Source organism: Lagopus leucura, unplaced genomic scaffold, assembly GCF_019238085.1.
Source record: "Lagopus leucura isolate 7727_CA_CO unplaced genomic scaffold, USGS_WTPT01 Super-Scaffold_100001, whole genome shotgun sequence".
In the NCBI taxonomy this organism is placed as follows: domain Eukaryota; kingdom Metazoa; phylum Chordata; class Aves; order Galliformes; family Phasianidae; genus Lagopus; species Lagopus leucura.
This window is the reverse complement of record NW_024962262.1, coordinates 9,406,597-9,426,202: the sequence shown is the minus strand read 5'-3', so window position 1 is coordinate 9,426,202 and position 19,606 is coordinate 9,406,597. Positions and strand designations below refer to the sequence as shown.

Below are 19,606 nucleotides of genomic sequence, written 5' to 3'. Positions count from 1 at the left end.
ATCTAAATGGGAGCTGCAGAAAAGAAGGAGACAGACTCTTTATCAGGGTCTGCGGTGACAGAACAAGGGGAAAAGGTTTCAACCTCAAAAAGGGTAGATTTACGTTAGATAGAAGGAAAAAATCTTTTTCAGTCAGGGTGGTGAGGCACTGCAACAGGTTGCCCAGAGATGTGATTGATGCCTCATCCTTGGAAATTTTCAAGGTGAGGCTGGATCCGGCCCTGGGCAACCTGATCTAGCTGTGGCATCCCTGTTCATTGCAGGGGAGTGGGACTAGATAGCATAGGTCTCTTCCAACTCCAAGGATTCTATGATTCTATATTCTGCCTTTTTCACTGCTTAGAACCCTCACAGTTTTCCAGAACATTTAGATACCTCTGGAAATCCTACATATGCTGATTGCATGTAATTCATGTAGGCTTGTTGACAACAAAAATACTGTAAGAATTATTGTATAAAGAAGTCACGATTCATTGTACTTGCAGTCTTCTGTGTTAAACTGAATAAGATATTACTGAGTTTTTTAAACCAAAAATTAAGAAGAATTAGTGCATCTTAGTTGTAGGTCTTCCCCATCCAGTTGATAACAATGTTTCATTTTTAATAGTAAAAGTTCACAGGAGCTTAAGAAGACGATCATACATATTACTGAAACCATAACTATTTATTTTAGAGCTCACAGTTGTGCTGTTCTTGGGCAGAATCAATGTTGCAATCACCACTATTGGATAATGGAGGTAATTATTTGTCTTCATATAGCTTTTAGATTAAAATACAATGTGGAACTTTTAAAATGCGTTATTTTTCTCACCTGTAACAGGGAAGGATTTTTAACATTAATTGTTAAGAACAAGTAAGCAGGCATATGCTTTGCATTTACCAGCATTCAGTGTCAACTCATCTTCAGATAAAGGCTGTCAAGAGTTCTGAATTCATTAATGTCATTTCCACTAACAAACATTGAGTTAAGAATTCTTGACAAACATCTTGATTTTGTGTTGAACGCTGGCAAGTATTACAGCCTTTCTGTGTCATTCTAATTTGAGGTCATCACAGCAGCAATATAATAAAGCTTTTTCAAGGTGATCTCACAGTTTAAACTGAAAATAAAATTTGCATTTAAGGCACAGTATGAAACAACGAAGGCGTATTTTGCTTTGATAGCTGCACATTCAGTGTGAAGTGGTAGAGATATGTATTTTCTTCTCATTTTATTTCAGAAACCTAAAAATAACCAATAACTTTAACTCTTTTAAGACTAGGTCCAAAGCATTTTGTATATTTGCTATGTTTTCTTGAAGGTTTCTCAGTGTAAATTGCATTATTTCAATAGTTTAGATATGAAATAATTTACATTAATTCCAAAAGACATGATGCCTCTTATGGAAGTATCACTGATACCAGTCAGACTGTGTTAAATGGTCAGAACTGAAAGAATTAAAGGGATTTTTTTTTTCAGATATGCCTGGAGACCAATTGCCTCTTTGGTTTGTGCTTGGAAGTGTTTGAAAGCAAAGTAAACAAACAACCACAGGGCAGTTGTCACCAATCAAAGTTTGTAGAGAACTGCAGCAAAGAAATGGGACGTCAGGCCACATCAGTTCCTGAGTGCTCTCAATGCCTGAGTGCTCTCATTTTTAAGATCCTTTACAAGTTTTGTTGTTGCTGTTGCTTTTATTTCAAACCCCACTAACACCTTCTGTGACTGAATTTTTTCTGTCATTAAGTTCGTCTGGTGTGTCAGTAGTACAGAAGAAATTTGAAAGTCGCTGGGCAATTCACAAAAATATGTGGCTAAAATTGGTTCCTTCTGTCATTTGCGGACACTGGCCAATAAACCTTCAAGAATTCCTGACCCTTACTGATGGAAACAAATGGATGACCTCTATTCTAATTTTCTCTGGCTGTGAGGTTACAAACAAAAATGAGATGTGCAAACTTCAGACCATTCAGGCCCATTGTTCCTGGGCTTGAGTCCACTTGGCACTGACTGTCGTGCAAAACCTCTCTGGAACAGGTCTGAATAGGTCTGTTTTGGAGACAGATGGGGCTGTCCAAAACAGAACCAAGAAGCGAGAACAATCACCACCTGAGCTTACTCTGACCCACTCTTACTTACTGCTACAGATACATTCACTGAGAACTGTATTTAGTCAAGAAATGAGAATTAAATGAATCTGACATAAATAATTGGACCATTTTGATTTGTCACCCATAATGGATATTACAGACTACTGTACAGTTGGAAACACACGCTGTGCACTTGTTCATGTGCTAATGATCTGCTCTGCATGGGTGGTGCTTACTGACACTGAGTGCTTGTACGATCTTTCACTTTTCATGTTGGGGGTGAGGACTCCTAGCTGCTGTTTTTGTTAGCAGGCATTGTTTGTATCCTACTCAAGAGCCCACAGGAATGGAAGAGAACTCTGTTATGAGTTAATGGGTCTCTACTGCTAAATCGTTACTGCTAACTCGGAATGTCAATGTAAAGCAGAATTGAGATGCTAATTTCTCAAGAAACGTGGATCCTCTGACAGCATTTTATTACAGTAATGGTATTTACATTCCCTCCCCTGCCTGAGTAAAAAAATTGTGACTTAGAAAGTTACAGCAGTAAATATTATCTGATCAGCTACATCAAATGCTGTCTGTTTTCAATACAAACATTAAAAATGCAGTTTACAAGATCTCTAATATTAATGTCATAATGATTACAAATTCCTTTATATCAGACTCCAAATTATTCAACTGCCACAGCTTCTATGCAACAGTAGAAGACAGTACGATTTTGGCTAATACCTCTGATAAAACTTTTTGCTTGTTCCAGCAGGAGGTCAAGGACTGTAATCCTCTACAGGTATTCTGAGAAAACACAGGTGTGAGGAGACTAAAAAGGGTTCAAGTAGGAAGAACTGTGGCTGTATCTTACCTTATCTGGGCAAGTATCTAAGGTAAAGTAAGATGTAGCTCTTTTTCTACCAACAAAATGCTGGGAAAAGGAATAAGGAAAGAACTGTCCAGGGAGTCACTTAGGCTGGAAAGACCAACTGAAGTTTATCTGGTTCTAAGCCCTGCTTAGAGATATGTCAGCCTCGAAGTTTCATCAGTTGCTCAGAGCCCTGTCTGATCATGCTTTGAGCATCAGCAAAGAAGGAGGCTCCATAATCTATCTTGGCAACCAGTTCATGTTTGTTCAGAGACAAGTCCTGAATATTTTTTAATGTCCAGACCAACCCAGACTTATTTCTCATCAAGTCTCAAGAACAGTGAAAGCAACTTGATACACCTTCCCATTCCCACAACAAAAAGATTAGTTTCAAGTCTGCAGCAGTGATTGATTATAGGACAAATCTGACCTACGTTCAGAATTTAAGAGTGATTTTTTTTTTATTTTTATTTTTTCCTCCAGGGAAAGGAAGCCTCTGAAGTTGGTGCACTTCTCACAGACACCATCTGGTACTTCCTAATCAATGAAAGACACTGACAGCTCCCAGTCACAGGCTCAGGACTTTCTTCACAGTAATAAGCAGGAACACTTGCACCTGCTCTTTGCGTTAGCAGCTTCTTTTATGCATCCCAAATTCTTTAAAATCTGCTTTTCAGGAACATTTAACCTTCTCAGGGAGATAAGGGAAAACAACTATACGCTCTGAAAAATGAGCAGAATCTTTTGTTTTCTTCTTCAGTAGAGGTTTTCTTCTTTGTTTGTAGACAACTGATTTTAATCTGACAAAGCTTTCCATAAAGAACAAGCCTCTCATGCTCCCATCATGGGTGCTGAGCCTACTGTAAAAACAGAAAAGATGCATTCAACTAATAATATCACATAAAGAGCATGTTTGTGTCATGCAATAATTTCAGTTTTGAACAAATCCCTGGGAGCTTTGTGTCATTCACTAAACATCCCGATCAAACAACAGTAGCTGAGTAGCACAATGCTACACTACACAATTTTGAAAGGAGGGGAAAGAGCATGCTGGGGATGTATTCACAAAGGTTAACATTAGCCCATACAGGGCAACATCTATACTTAGTAAAGAGAGAAAGGCTCCTCCAGAGGGCAATTCAGAAGTGAAGATTCATTTAGCTACTCTGAATGTCCCTCCAGAGGAATCTTACTTTCCATTAATTTCAGGAACAGCCTGCAGAGATTAGCCTCAAAAAGATCATACTAGCCTCTGTGTATACTACCACGAATCTACCTTCCATCAGCAGGAACAGGGGCTGAGATGTATAGTTAGCTACACTGTATTTAAATCTGAATGCTATGTATCACGTATTAAATGAATTTCACTCAGTTAGAGCTCAGGGTTCTGCCAGCATTGCTGAAATGCTGTCTCCACCGTGCTACTTGGGAAACCACAGGATTCAGTTTTTTCCACTGCCCTATTCAAGTGCTCCATTTGATGACTACCTGCATGCTAGCATACAAAGTACTGCTGTACTCTCACCATCTTCAGGATCCACTTAACATGCTGCAGCACAGTTCTTTCTCTTGCTCGAACTGCACACTGTACCACCGGAGCAGCAATGGGAAGCGGGTTTTCACCATCAACCTAGAGACAAAAATTCTCAAGTTTTGAGACCTGCTGCCTAAGATTTTAATGGTTATTAGCAACAAGAGTGGAAAAGTCTTTCAATCTTAAATATGAAAAAAGGCTACATTTTGTGGTTTAATCGGGCACACAGCTAAAGACCACAGAGCCATTAGCTTACTCCCCTATCAGGGGCTAAGGTAAGGACAGTTTAATAAAAAAGGGGTGGGGGGAAAAGGAAAGAAAAACTACCTTAACAAAAAGAATGAACATATCAAGTGATGCACAATGCAATTGTTCACCACCAGCTGACTGATGCTCAGCCAGTCTCCAAAGAATGGCAGCCATCCTGGACAACTCCCCCAGCTTTATGGTTGAGCATGATACCCTATGGTATGAGATATCCTTGACTTTAGGTCAGCTGTCCTGGTTCCATCCCCTCCAAGCTTCTTGTGCACTCTTAGCCCCCTGCCGGCAGGGCAGTGTGAGAAGCTGAAACATTCTTGGCTCCGTGCAAGCAGTGCTCAGCAATAGCTAAAAACATCGCATGTTATCAATGTTATCCTCATCCTAAGTCCAAAAAAAAAGCATTACATGAGCCTCTATGAAGAAAATTAACACAGCAGAAATGAAGACTTGAGTATACAAGGAAAAGAACATAACTGACAGAAATAATGTGAAGACTACTTCCTAACTCAGTTTCTCTATATTACATTAGGTCACTGCACTTCCCTTCCTCAAAAATGTCCTTAAAATACTGTCAAACTTGAGAAAAAAAAAAAGTCCACAATATCTTATAAACCAAAACAATCATTACAGCTCTTTTAAGGTCTCACCAAGACTTTCCACATCATCATTCTAGGATTTAGCCCTATCTTTTCAGAGTACCTGCAAAGTAAAACAGCCATTCTTTCACAATACAAGGGAAAAACAAACAAACAAACCCTTTGAATTGCCTTCATGCCTTCAGCAAAGGAGCAACAAAGTCTGACAAAGTAGGGGAAGTTAGGGATTCTTTTCAAAATCTTCTGAAGACTGCCTCAGCCCAGGAAATCTGCTTCTAAATTTACAATTTTTCTCGTACAACATATCCAACCTGACTTTGACATAACAATATGTACTTGCAAACATAACATCAACTTGCAAATGTCTGCTAAGACCATTTTACTACTAACACCAAATAGAAAAGCTACATTCAAATTTCAGAGACCATATTTACACAAAGGTGTCATGAACAGAGAAAGTATTACAAAGATAAGTTATTCTTCCAAATGGACAAATCATTTGCATATTACACAAACTATGCTGCAACACAGCACCTCAAACAAATACTTCACATTGTGCTATTAACACAGTAAAAGTGTAGTAAAAGCTTATTATAAGCAGGAAGCAATCATCTGAAATCACTTTTAACTAGCCTAAGGTACCTTAGTTTCAAAATGCCTTTGAAAAGGCCCTGATGACCTTCTGAAAACTATATTGCATCTTGAGACATGAAAGAAAGCTTCCTATTTGTTACATTCTTTTACAGGTATTCCAACAACAGATCTGCCGAGAAAGTTAAAAGCCATTGATGTAGCCCTTTCTAATCATCTTGTAGCATTACATTAATAGAAGCTATACACAGTACCTTCAAGTCAGTGTTGGACAGAATTCTGCATAGTAAGAATCTTCTGGCTTCAAATTAATCTCACAGTATCTTAATTATGAAGGTCAAAAGGGTGGCATTTTTAATTACTGTCAAAATCAAACTGACAAAAATGAGAAAGGAACATTTGTATTTTTTTCATATTGTTTATTAAAACAAAGGAAAATGAAGAATTTTACAATCCATCTTAGAGGTGGAAAATTTTAAGTCAAATATCACTTTCAGAACGTTTTCTTCTACATACTGAATTCATATCCACTCATTAGGGCATTCTGTGCACTATTTGAAACCGAATCTGAACATCTTTCTGGAGAATTTTTGCACAGTGAAGTGCAATCATTAATCATTTGCGATGATTCTCATTAAACCAAGCACTGCTCTGCCCACTGTTTTACTTCCTGTAAACTCAGTAAGAAACACAAAATGCAACAGGGTAAGACTTGGCCAGATTAAATCACAAAGTAGAACAACCAGTTCAAGAAAAGCAGCAATTACTCTAAATAAAATGCACGATTGATAAATTACCTCAGGCAACTGATAAAGAAAAAGCATATTACCTGAACACAAACATTTTGATGAACTATGATTCTCTTGTAATATGCAGAAACAAAAACTTTTACAAAGAACCATTATTTATAGAAAAAGGAATGACATATTTGACCAGTACTTATACATTCCCAAATTTTGCCAGGCCTTCCATGGCATTTTGAGATTATGTCTCACAAATTCTCTGAAATTGCATTTGGTTTGAAACTTCATTTGATGTTTTGTGAAGTTAACATATAGGTACCTCTGCATTCTCTGCTATCTAAAATGTTTTCAACAATTAAATATTACAATTACTTTGGAACATTTGGCATTTACTTACTTATTTCAATTATAAACCACTTAACTTTTCAATTCTATCTGGGCTTAATGCTCGAATTGTGGTAAAACTTCTCCTCTCAACATGGAATTTTATCAAAAGAAAAAAGAAAGAAGGAATAAAGCTAAACCTTCCAACACTCAGTAGAACAGTTTCTCTGGAACAAGATCATAAAGTTCCCCCTTCCACAAACTAAGTTTGACAATATGTAATATTTTAAATAATTACTTATTGTGGTTGAGTTTACTCTTGCATTTTCAGTAAAAAACATCTTTAGAGACATCCATCTTTTTTTTCAATAGGATCACCCCATTGAAAAATATCAGTAAAGAAATAACCAGTGCATTATTTATTATGCTTTAACAAGAAAATGAGACTTTATCTGTGTGACAAAAAAAGATTGGATCTCGGCAAGTCATATAGGGTAGCTTCAAAAAGGCCAATTCTTTAGTCACAATGCAGAGTCCCAAAATAAATAGACATTAACTACATGCCAATGTCACTTATTCCAGAAGATTTCAGTAGACATTAAGAGCTTCCAACTCGATCTCTGGGAATAATCCGTAGATCTGAACCGTGCTTTAGAAATACATTTCCTAAACAAACAAACAAGAGAACATTACCAAACAAAATAAGTTGCCGAAGCAAGCATACACATTTAAAGGACAATAATGCCCTTAGATCAGTGTTCAATATCTTTATAACAATTTCTCTATACGCTACAAAACCATTTTTTGTATTTCCAAAGAATTTAATCTTATCCTTCCTACAGTGCCTCTCTAAAGAGCTCTTGCTTTTAAGTAATAACACCAGACTCAAAGTCATATAAGACTTGCAAGTTACAGCCTTTCAACTGTGCAGTTCTATGCTGGAATGCCTAATTTCACTTATATGTCATGATAACTTCAAGACTGAGAAATCAAGTTTTAATTAACTAAAATTATTTTATTTTGAGGTAATTAATGCATATACTGATTCTTAATTCTCTCCCTAGTTCAGTATTTATCTGCTTTTAACTTCAGAATCTCAGCTGTTCTACTCTTACTTAGATACATAGAAAACCTTCCTGTAAGTTTCAATTTAGCATCAAAAAATTCTTCAACTTCTCATTTAACACTGTGTAGTCCCAATCACGACAGTCTTTCCAGGAGTGTGCAATACAAACATTTTTAATACTTCTATGTCTAGAATTATTTCTGCATGCATTCAGGATCGTCTCTACTGTTCTCTTCTATTAACTAAACATGATGCATTGTTTAATTACCATTTGGAGTTGCTTTTTTATTTTTTTAATTTCATACTGGTCCTTCGTGAAGCAGACTGTATGCAGTTCTACAATATCAAGTTTTAATCACATCTACGTATTCCTATTCATCTCTGTGTTGACTTGTAAAAAGAGTGTAATTCCCTTTCCTTCTAAGCACTCCATTTCATGGATGTAGAATGAGTGCACTACCAACAAAGATTAAGATACTTAACATTTGTTCATTAACAACATACTGGAAAACTTTCCTTTTTTTAAACTTAATGAATCTACCACATAGATCAGAATTTAAACTGTTCTACCTGTTCAATATAATAACAGAAACTCCATTCAAAAGAATGGATTATCAAATGTTAAAAAATACTGAAGAAATACATTACAATCACAAAATCATAGGATATCCTCAGTTGGAAGGGAAAGACAAGGATCGAATACAACTCCTGACTCCACAAAGGACCATCTAGATTTCAAACTCTCTTTCTGAGAGTGCCATTCAAATGCTCCTTGAAATCCAGCAGCTTGGGGCTGTGACTTCCCTCAGGAAGTGATTTTTATGTTGCAATCGTAATCATAAAATTAAATTTCACAGCTCATGCAGGCAGTAACTCAACCCATTTCTTAATCTGCTTCTATCATTAGTATCACAGTGGGTTTTATTAAAGTTACAGCATACCATTACCTAAACTACTGAGGATTTCAAAGTGAAATCAGTACAGAAATTAAGTGTTAAGCCCAGCTTCTTCAGCTTTCATTTCCTTTGCCATGTGAAATCATGTAGGAAGAATTAAAGCCGTACTTGAGGAGTGCTTTTGTTGGGAAGTCAAAGAAAAAATAGAACAGGACAAAACCTCTAAAATCCCAAGGAACACTAAGATTTTATTCCCAGATCATCTTAACTGGAGAAGTTTTTAAACACTACTGGTTCAACCCACCAGAACTTAGTAATATGTAAAAAGGAAAAAAATGTAAGGTTTGCCATATCAAGTTGCTTCTAAAGCATCAATAAGGCTGAATTAAGGCTATAACTGAGTTACATAGGTTTACTTGTAAACTCAGAAGGGATTTTGTTTTGAATCCTTGATTTGGTGGCTCTTTTCCCAGTCCTTCTTTCAGTTGAAAGCAATGCCACATAACACTGTCATGGCAAATGGCATTTATCTTCTTTGTTAAAGAAATATATATAAACCCCTGTGCCTAATCTTACATTTGTAGACAAGATCAAGATCATTAGGAAATATTTTCAATCTAGATGTCTTTTATTTACCTGAACCTTGACTATGAAATGCTGTTATATTACTGCTGAGTAATTGCTCAACATTTATCAAAATTTAGGAGAGTTAATGCAAAGCAACTGGAGATCTGAATTTGATGCGAATAGCTGCAGGCATGATGAACTGCCATGTGAACATTTTCATTTTCAGAAATAAAGTAGCCCTTAATCCATTTACTTTGCAGGATTAAGCTACATAATACAAAATGCAAGTATACCTCTGAGGAAGAACAGTGTAAATATATCTTATCTTAAACAACTGACTTTACTGTTTCACCTAAATGTTCTTAAGTGGCCGTATGAAAAACTGCCCTCACAGGCTGATGATGATCCAGTAGCTAAACTATATTGTTAGCTGTATCATCTATCTTCATTGTACTTGGTCATATGATGTGTTGGGATTGGTGCTATCTAACATCTTTGTAGGCAACATGAACAGTGCGATTGAGTGCACTCTCAGCAAGTTTGCAGATGATGCCAAGCTGAGTGGTGGCAGCTGACATGCTAGAGGGAAGGGATGCCATACAGAAGGACCTGGACAGGCTTGAAAGGTGGGCCCCATGCCAACCTCATGAAGTTCCACAAGGCCAAGTGCAAGGTGCTGCACTCGTGTCGGGGCAATCCCAAGTGCAGATACAGGTTGGCTAGAGAATGGCTTGAGAGCAGCCCTGAGGAGAAGGATTTGGGGGTGTTGACTGATGAAAGATTCAACATAAGCCAGCAACGTGTGCTTGCAGCCCAGAAGGCCAACTGTGTTCTAGGTTGCATCAAGAGAAATGTGATCAGCAGGTCGAGGGAGGTGATTCTGCCCCTCTACTCTGCTTTCATGAGACCCCACCTGGAGTTTTACATATGGTTCTGGAGCCTCCAACACAAGAAGGACATGGAGCTGTTGGATTAGGTCCAGACAGGGGCCACAAAGATGATCAGAGAGCTGAAGTACTTTCCCCATGAGGACAGGATGAGAGTGCTGAGGCCCTTCAGCCTGGAGAAGGCACCAGGGAGACTTATAACAGCCTTCCAGTACCTGAAGGGGACCTACAGGAAAGCTGGAAGGGACTTTTTATAAGGGCAGGTAGCAACAGGATAAGGGAACATGGTGTTAAACTGGAATGAGACAGATTTGGACTAGATATTAGGAGAAAATTCTTTACTGTGAGGGTAGTGAGATGCTGGAACAGGCTGCCCAATGAGGCTGTGAATGCCTCCTCCCTGGAAACATTCAAGGTCAGGCTGAATGGGGCTTTAACTGACCTGGTCTAGAGAGAGATGCCCCTACCTGTAGCCGGGGGGTTGGAACTAAATGATCTTAGCAGTCCCTTCCAGCCCAAACCATTCTGTAATTCTATGGTTCTATGCCTCTATGTTCACGATGAGGACAGCAACAGCTGAGGAGTCTGCCAGAGGCAGCACACTGGCCAAAAAACAAGGGTATCCTAAGTCAAGCCCAAGGTTGACAAAAACCTCATGTGGTGCAGAAAACCAAGTACTCTCTTGATCTTCACTTACAAATGCTGTTGATAGAACTGCAGATATCAAAAGTGGACTGCTGTACTTCTGTGATTCCTTCTACAATTCCAAAAAAATAACGTCAAGCAATTGACCTTCTAACTCTTGCTTACTGTGAGATGCTCTGCAAGATTTTACTTTATACTGTTTATCTTAAGAGGGCTAGGTATGCTAATTATATGAATGAGAAAGCGGTATCTAGAAAGCCAAAAAAATGAAACACCCAAAAACCTAGAAGCAAACTGTGCCACTTTTGGCAACACGCAGCAGACAGAGGACATAAATGAATAAGATCTGGCAAAAAGATCTGGCAAAAACCAGAGAAGCAGCAAGGAACTCTTCACTAACTGTTCATCATGTTTGCAAGCAGGAATAAAATTAGATTCACAGTTTGCACCAGGTGGAATCACCTGGAATCCCTTGAGGGGAACAAGAGGACTATCTGCAAGACCACCCTTTTTGAGAATGTACTTTACAAAGCACCTACAGTTCCTGCTCTAAAACAGTGTTACTCTTCTAAACAGATCTTATCAGAATGGCTTCTGAAATACCAAATACTACTGGAGTAGGCACAGTGGTGAAAAAAAATACAGCTATCATCTGGTATTTTAGAAATTAGTAATTGCTCTTTTAGACTGCACTAAATAGCTAAGTCCTAAAGATCATCAGTACCTCACGCTTCCACAGTCCTACTAAATAACAGTTCTGTGGATTTAATCTTTCACTCAGAACACTGACTGCAGTTTGAACTACTGGACAACTGTTCTCCCATTTAAGAAATCAAAACTTGAGATATAACAACCAACCTGGAGTGCTATGTGTTAACTTAAAATACCTGACTTGTTTTTTCTAGAACTACTGGGCTCCATAAATAAAAACTTACCTGCTGTCTGTGCAGGGTTTATTCCTATTCCATCTAGGAAGAAATTAAAGCAGAAAAAGAGACAGACAGGACAGTGAAATGGACTTCACAGTTTATTACATTGAACTTACTGCCCAAAAATATAAAACATCAAACAATACATACTTATCACACCAGCCCTTCAAATAGCTATTTCCAATAATCAACATCAGTCACATCAAAGAAACTAACAAGAAATCTATAGCATAGGAAATCCAAACTATGTGTTAGGAGAAAACCACTCCAGTGAATAGTAATGGCTTCATACCTTCATCCCATCTGTAAATAATAAGAAAAATGCTACTATATTATTAAATATTACTAAGTTCAGTTTGCACACTGTAGAGTGTGATAGAAAAGACGTTTCTGTGTCTATCAATATCCATCAACTGAAACTACAGTATAAAAACTACATACTTACCATTTGTGATAATGGCACTTGTTGCTGCAGGAACTTTGAACTACAGGAAATGAGTACAAAACAATGCAAAAGACATAGTTAAAGTAGAAAACATGGATAATACTCAAAGCAATGATTATTTTAGCTTACTCAAGTAGAAAGAATTATGAGAAAATATTCCCCTGAGATTTAGAGATACAGAAAAACTAAAATTTACACTTAAAGTTGATTAGACATCTCAATACAGAGTAAGAAATTTGCAGTACTAAAATAACTACATCCATTATTCACTGGATAAAATATAAAAGAAATATTAGTTCTAATTATACTAAATTAAAACAAAAAACAAAAAACAAAAAACCTTAAAAAAGGGGTGGCCAGAAGGAAGAGGGTGGTGATTGACTTTCTCTACTCAGCTCTTATGAGGCCCCATCTGGAGTACTGCATCCAGGCCTGGGGCCCCCAGTACAGGAAGGATGTGGAAGTTTTGGAGTGGATCCAGAGGAGGGCCACTAAGATGATCAGAGGGCTGGAGCACCTCTGCTATGAGGAAAGGTTGAGGGACCTGGGATTGTTTAGCTTGGAGAAGAGAAGGCTCCAGGGAGACCTCACTGCAGCCTTACAATGTTTACAAGGCTGGACAGTGATAGGACAAGGGGGAATGGTCTTAAATTAAGACAGGGGAGGTTTAGGTTAGATATTAGGAGGAAGTTTTTCACTCAGAGGGTGGTGACGCACTGGAACAGGTTGCCCAAGGAGGTTGTGGATGCCCCATCCCTGGAGGCATTCAAGGCCAGGCTGGATGTGGCTCTGGGCAGCCTGGTCTGGTGGCTGGCGACCCTGCACATAGCAGGGGGTTGAAACTGGATGATCACTGTGGTCCTTTTCAACCCAGGGCATTCTATGATTCTGTGATTCTATGAAACACATGGAAATGAACTTCTAAGAAGAACATGTTACGTCATGCCAAATACTGTGAACAAACAATACTTTTCTAAATAAAAAACAATTGACTGAGAATACATATACTCAAATTTTCCAGAATAAAAACGGTCAACAATCTTAAACATAAAACACACGCACGTATTTGTGGGCATACTAACTTCATACTGGTGTGCTCAACAGAAAGAAACACTTACAGGACCAGAACAAGAGCCAATATGAAAACATTATATAGTAGGAAAAAATAGAAGGTTGCATCTGAAATGCATGGAATTTGCACTGAGAGAATATTTTTACCATACAAGTCAACTCTGTGAGTAATTAGTATTACCATCAGGTACATTATCACTATTTGAACTTCCCATTGTTGTGACTGAAGATGGTGTTTGAACCCCAAATCAACTTTAGTTAATCTTGGTTAATTTTGACCTATTTCCTAGCTTTCTTCATGGCTCCATTTTGATCTCCAACTGCACTGCTGCAAGAAGAGTTCACTCTAAGATTTGCTCATAAAAGGAGGCACTAAGAGCACTGCATCTGATCCAGCTCTGTCAGAATTCTGACAACAGCCTAAGCAGGCTTTGTACCCTCAGTCATCACCATATTCCCCCACGATACCCATCCCCACATCCACCCAACATATGTGGTCAATTCCACTATACAAAAAACAGTGCACAGATGGGGCTGCATCAGACATAGGCTGCATATTATTTCAGAATAACTGAACTTCCAGACAACACAAAAAATAATTATTTCTTAGGACTTATTTTCATGACTATAGGAAGTCACAAAGGACCCAAAGAAATATCCTGTACTGCATAATGTGGATGGAAGGGGTAGGCAGTGTGGGTGCTCATCAATCAGTGCCACTTGGATGGCTTGAGGACCACGGGTTGCTCCTTTGCCACATTTTACTTAGCTCTATGATCAATCCCTAAGACTGGTGTCCAGGTAATCAGCAACTATCATTTGCTCCTCAGAAAGCACTTCTCTTATGCAAGAAAAAGCACAACTATGAATGCTAATACTACATGCTTTTCTGGTAGAATTAGAGAGCTCTCATTTGCTGAGCAAGTCACTTCAGCTGAACCTTTCAGTGGCATTCATTAATTGTACTTTCCTCATTTTCTAATTGCTCAAATCAAAATTCTGAGGTTCAACTTGCAAGAACTCCACACACTAACAGCAACAGCTAAGAATTCATGGATACTATGCTTAAATACAGCACTTAATTATTGGTATACCAAAAAATTGCCTTTCATCTCCAGACACACAATAGTAGCATTTTTTTATTATTATTAATTTTAAACTTACAATCTCTTAGCTTTGTACCTATTGCAGGTCATTACCTACTCACCTTGCAATGTAACATTAAAAAAGTAACTTTTGCAAAAGACAAATCATATACCAGAGTCACTATGGAAAGGCCATGAGGAAAGTAATAATTTGTCTTCAAAGCCAGGTTTGAGTAATGAGTTCATAAACTGGGAGCTACATATTTAACACTAACAATGTAAAAGTAATATGTCATCTCATAATAGCTAAGTACTACACATAGTTGCTCTCTCCCTCCTCCTCCTCAGCAGGAAAAAGGGGAGAAAATGAGATGGCAGAAAAAAAAAAACCAAACACTTGCAGGTTTGAGACAGGAGCAGCTTAATGAAAAGACTTCTGAGAAACAGAAGGAGAAAAAAGCTACTCTCCAAATCCCAACAGCAAGTAATGCTCAGTCACTTCTCAGGAAGCAGGGCCTTAGTACGTGTATTACATGCGCAGTGGTTGCTTGCTTTCTTTATTAATTTTTTCCTTCTCTTTCTTCCTTCAAGTTTCATTGCTGAGTGTGACATCATACAGTACAAAATACTGGGCCATACTCAGAACGTTAAAATCATCACAATATAGAAAAGGAAACTTGTACAGGAAGTTGGTACACTATAATTCAGTATTGAATTTTAATATTTTGTTTGACTTAAAAACAAAAATCTACAATCAGAAATGAGATGTATTCCAAAATCAAAGACTGCTGGAAACAAGCATGAGAAGTGTTACTAATTTCTTCAAAAAAGCTAAAGAGTATCCTGAATATTCTACATCAGTAATTGAAAATATTAAATAGCAACAGCAGTAATTTGTAATCATGCTTACTACCATTTATTTTTATATTATTGGCATAAAAGTGCAATAGCGAAGAAAACAAGTAGGTCTTATACTTGCTACTGATGTGCAAATTAGAATCCTAGAATCATAGAACCACTGACTCCTTAGAGTTAGAAGGGACCCCTGAAGGCCACCTAGTCCAACTCCCTTGCAGTGAACAGGGACACCACAGCTAGATCAGGTTGCCCAAGGCCTGATCCAGCCTCACCTTGAAAGTTTCCAGGGACAGGGCATCCACCACATCTCTGGGCAAACTGTTCCACTGCCTCACCACCCTCACTGTAGAATTTTTTTTTTCCTTCAATCTAACATACATCTACCCTCTTTGAGCTTGAAGCCATTTGCCCTTGTTCTGTCACCACAGACCCTGATAAAGAATCTGTCTTCTTTCCTGTAGCTCTAGATACTGGAAGGCTGCTCTCAGGTCACGTTGGAACTTTCTCTTCTCCATGCTGAACAGCCCCAGTTCTCTCAGCCTGTTCCCATACAAATCCTGTAAGAACTGCTGAATTACAGAATCCAGAAGTTTTGACAGATCCACTGACATCAGTGAAGCCAGGGCTCATGAGTATCTAGCAATAAGATTTTTCTTTTGGCATGTTGGATTCAGTGTTGTATTTTACAACCAACAACCTTTTGTTTTCAAGCAGTCACAAAATTAAGAGCAGTCACATCTTTCTACTTACTTCCTCAGCAGCAAACTTCAAGACAGCTGTGAAAGGTGTACTTTCGGGCACGCTTAGCCTGAAACGAGAGTTTAAACGTTGGGTGCGTGACTGCTAACATAAACCAATATCAAGCGACTTTACGAGCAGCAACCCTCCTGCCAAAGATGTGTACGTACAGGATGAGGCAGAACAGAGACACACATGCCATTCATCTTCCACGATAAAATAAAAGCAAAAGAATGCCAAGGGAACCCCGCAGGGCTCAGGGCCCCACCTCACGCAGTACAACCCCGCACTCACACTTTGTAGGGCAGCCGCGGGTCGGAGGTGAGCGTGACTTTAAAGGTGACCTTCGACCTGGGAAGAGCGAGAAGAAAGCGGGGGGTTAGAGGCGTGTGAGGACCCAATGTGGAGCAGCAGAGCCAGGATCGCACCCGCGCACTCACATGCTGCTGCCGCCGCCACCGCCGCCCGCCGACACGTCAGCCTCACGGCGGCCCTCGCCGCTTCTCCCGCTCGCAGGGCTGCCCGCGGCGCGCCTGATGGAAAGCTACAAGTACAAAAACGCCCTGCGGGCCGCTGAGGGGCAGCGAGTGGGGCGCTCGGTCTCTGTGCTTCGCCGACCCCGAGAGGGGAAGAGCTGAGGGTGGGTGAGGGGAATTGCGGAGGGGTGCGGGGGTTATTAGCGAGGCGGCAGCGGCGGCCGTTCTGTAGCGTGGGTTGGGCTCTGACGCTGGCAGTGCGGCGTTGCACCGGGCGGGACGTGAGGGGAAGGCGGGCGGGGTTGGAGGTAGGTGCTACGCCGTTTGTATAAATGCGGGTGTGTGGGCGCGTACTCAAAATCCTTCACGTTTTCCTGAGAGTCGTAGAATCGTAAAGGTTAGAAAAGACCTCTGAGATCACCTGGTCCAACTGTAAGCACGTCACCGCCGTGCCCACTAACCCGGCTGTCGCTGCCACATCTGTGTGGTTCCTGAACGCCTCCACGGACTGCGGTCCCTCCATGGGCAGCCTGTGCCATGCCTCACCAGCAGCCTTACTGTAAAAAGTTTTTTTCTTATGCCCAATCTAAATCTCTAATTTGAAACCATATCCCTTTGACTTAGCAGACTCTGCTAAAAAGTTTGCTCCCTTTCTTCTTACAGCCCCTTTTTAGATACTGAAATGCTATTTTGTGGTCTCCACGGAGCCCTCTCCAGGCTGAACAGCCCCGGCCCACTCAGCCTGTCCTCGTAGGAGCGGTGTTCCATCCCTTGGATCATTTCTGTGACCTTTCTCTGGACACATTCCAACTGGTCCACATCTCTGCTGTCCAGAGGACTCATATCTGGATGCAGTACTCCAGGAGAGGTCTCACCAGTGCAGAGCAGAGGGGCAGGATCACCTCCCTCACTGCAGACTGCACTTCTTTTGATGCAGCCCAGGATACAGTTGGCTTTCTGGGCTATGAGGGCACATTGCTGGCTCACGTCCAGCTTTCCATCCACCAGTAGCCCTGGTTAGGCAGGGTTATGTCCTGTGTTCAGGATTTTGTTAAAGCTCGTACAGCTGGCCTCAGCCCCATTGATTGAGCCTGTCAAGATCCCTCTGCAGGGTTTTCCTACCCCTAGGTAGTTCAACACTTCCTCCAAACTTGGTGTCATCTGCAAACTTACTTAGAGTGCGCTAAATTTTCTCATCCAGATAATCAATAAAGCACAGTCCAAGGTCGTCATTACCACACACTTGTATGCCAGACTTGTCAGGGCAAAACACTTTGTAGTGTTTAGACTGGGGTCTCATTAGGATCAAGTTAAGAGAAAAGCTGTGCAAAGAAGGAGTCAGTGTGTTGGCATCACTAATCTCTTACCTGTGGACTGGCTCAGTCCTCAGCTAAGAAAATTCATCTTTTCACAGTTGCACTGCTTCTGAAAACAAGCAAGCAAATAAATAAAAGCTTATGCAATGACATTAATATTTCTCTGTGTTTCATGCATTTAACTTTATGTTACTGTATCTGTCTTCCACAACAATGTCACATTTGTGGCTTTTGCTTATTTTCTCATCTGTTAATGATAATTTTGCTTTTCATTGCCCTGTTTCTAAGAAGTCACACCATAAGTTGGAGATAATCAAGTCTTCTTTGAGCACATAACCTTTTGTGTAGGAAAGTGTCATCCTGTATTTATTCCAGCCCTCTTCAGATTCAGGTCATTATTATCTTATGATGTTGTGGTTTCAATTTATACAACTGTGCCATCTGCCGCTTTCATTAATGCATCACTATTTCCCATACCAAGGTCATTAATACAGATGTGAAATGAGAGAACCATTCATCTAGAATTTCATTTCTTGCCTTTCAACTGTAAGGACTTTCCTTCTGGGGAAAGAAATACACCCAAATCTTCATGCTGTTGACTGCTTTTAGTGCCCACATTTATTTGGTTAATGCTGATTTGAGTACACATGTACCATGTATCAATACTTATGACCTGATAAAGAGTTAGTTCAGGAAAGTGATTAGGAAAATGAGTGAATGAATGAATGAATAAATGAATAAAATTTGGGCAAATTTCATCTGGTTTTCTTTCTGAATCAGCACAAAGAAGGATGTGAGGAAGCACACCTGGTTAATAGTGTTATTGTGTTCCACCTTAAGCCAGGTTTAGATGCTATGGAGGTGTATCCTCTGCAGGAGTGCTTGTAGGTAATTTCAGAGTCATTGTCTTTAAAAGTAGTATCAGAAATCCAAATGCTTTTATAAAAACAAGACCTCTTTGGTGCTGGAAATTTGTAATTGTATGGTGGAAATTTTGTACTCTGCTACCTAAACCTTATTAGAAAGACATCAGGTTTTTTTTTTGTTTTTTTTTTTTTTTTCTGAGAATTTACAATGAATAAAGAAAGAACTATGCATATGACTTTTTCAGCTAGGAGAATTAATGAACCTTGATGTCCTACCTGAAACTAGCCAAGGATGGGTTGCAGGTGGCCATTTCAGTAATGGGCTTATACACAAGAACATTCCCCTCAACTCAAGAAAAAGAAATCCATTCCCAAGGAAGTCCTCCCTCCTTTACTACGTGACTGAAACAAGAAAAGAAGCTGGAATTTTTTGTTCAGTTTATTTTCCCTACAGTACTGATTTAGTGTGTGCCTATAGCCATGTATTTTGTGATTGCAATGAGGTATAGCTTTTGTTTTTTGCAGCTGTGTAGACTGCAACAATTTGAATAATTAAAACCATTGGGGTTTTGACAATTTGCGATCACATTACTGTGATAGAATGCATTTAAGACAGGAAAATGTGAAAAAAGCCCCCCAAAATGACAAAATATATGTCCCTCTGAATACTGAGATGAGGCTGAGGTGAATTAAAATGTCTTTATATGGCACTTTAGCTAAATCCTTCTAGTTGATAACAGCGTTGCAAGAGAGATAAGTAGTGCAGTGCAGAGAACTGTT

The 19,606-nt window shown here is 39.4% G+C and overlaps 1 protein-coding gene across 3 annotated transcripts; it reads right to left on the bottom strand.

Annotated features, from left to right (window-relative positions):
* Positions 1-6,316: 6,316 nt before the first annotated feature.
* On the bottom strand, positions 6,317-16,674 carry UFM1 (ubiquitin fold modifier 1). Of its 3 annotated transcripts, none has more exons than XM_042868104.1 (6): positions 16,609-16,662; positions 16,463-16,519; positions 16,181-16,238; positions 12,417-12,456; positions 11,978-12,010; positions 6,317-7,647 (listed from the first exon to the last, which is right to left on the bottom strand). In XM_042868104.1, coding segments are annotated over exons 1-6 (258 nt in total). In that variant the 5' UTR covers positions 16,611-16,662; the 3' UTR covers positions 6,317-7,579. The 3 variants fall into 3 exon arrangements, with proteins under 3 accessions (XP_042724038.1, XP_042724040.1, XP_042724039.1); XM_042868105.1 differs by lacking the exon at positions 6,317-7,647 and adding an exon at positions 10,426-11,154 and having other exon boundaries at positions 16,609-16,674; XM_042868106.1 differs by lacking the exons at positions 16,463-16,519; positions 16,609-16,662 and adding an exon at positions 16,339-16,446.
* Between the last annotated feature and the right edge of the window lie 2,932 nt (positions 16,675-19,606).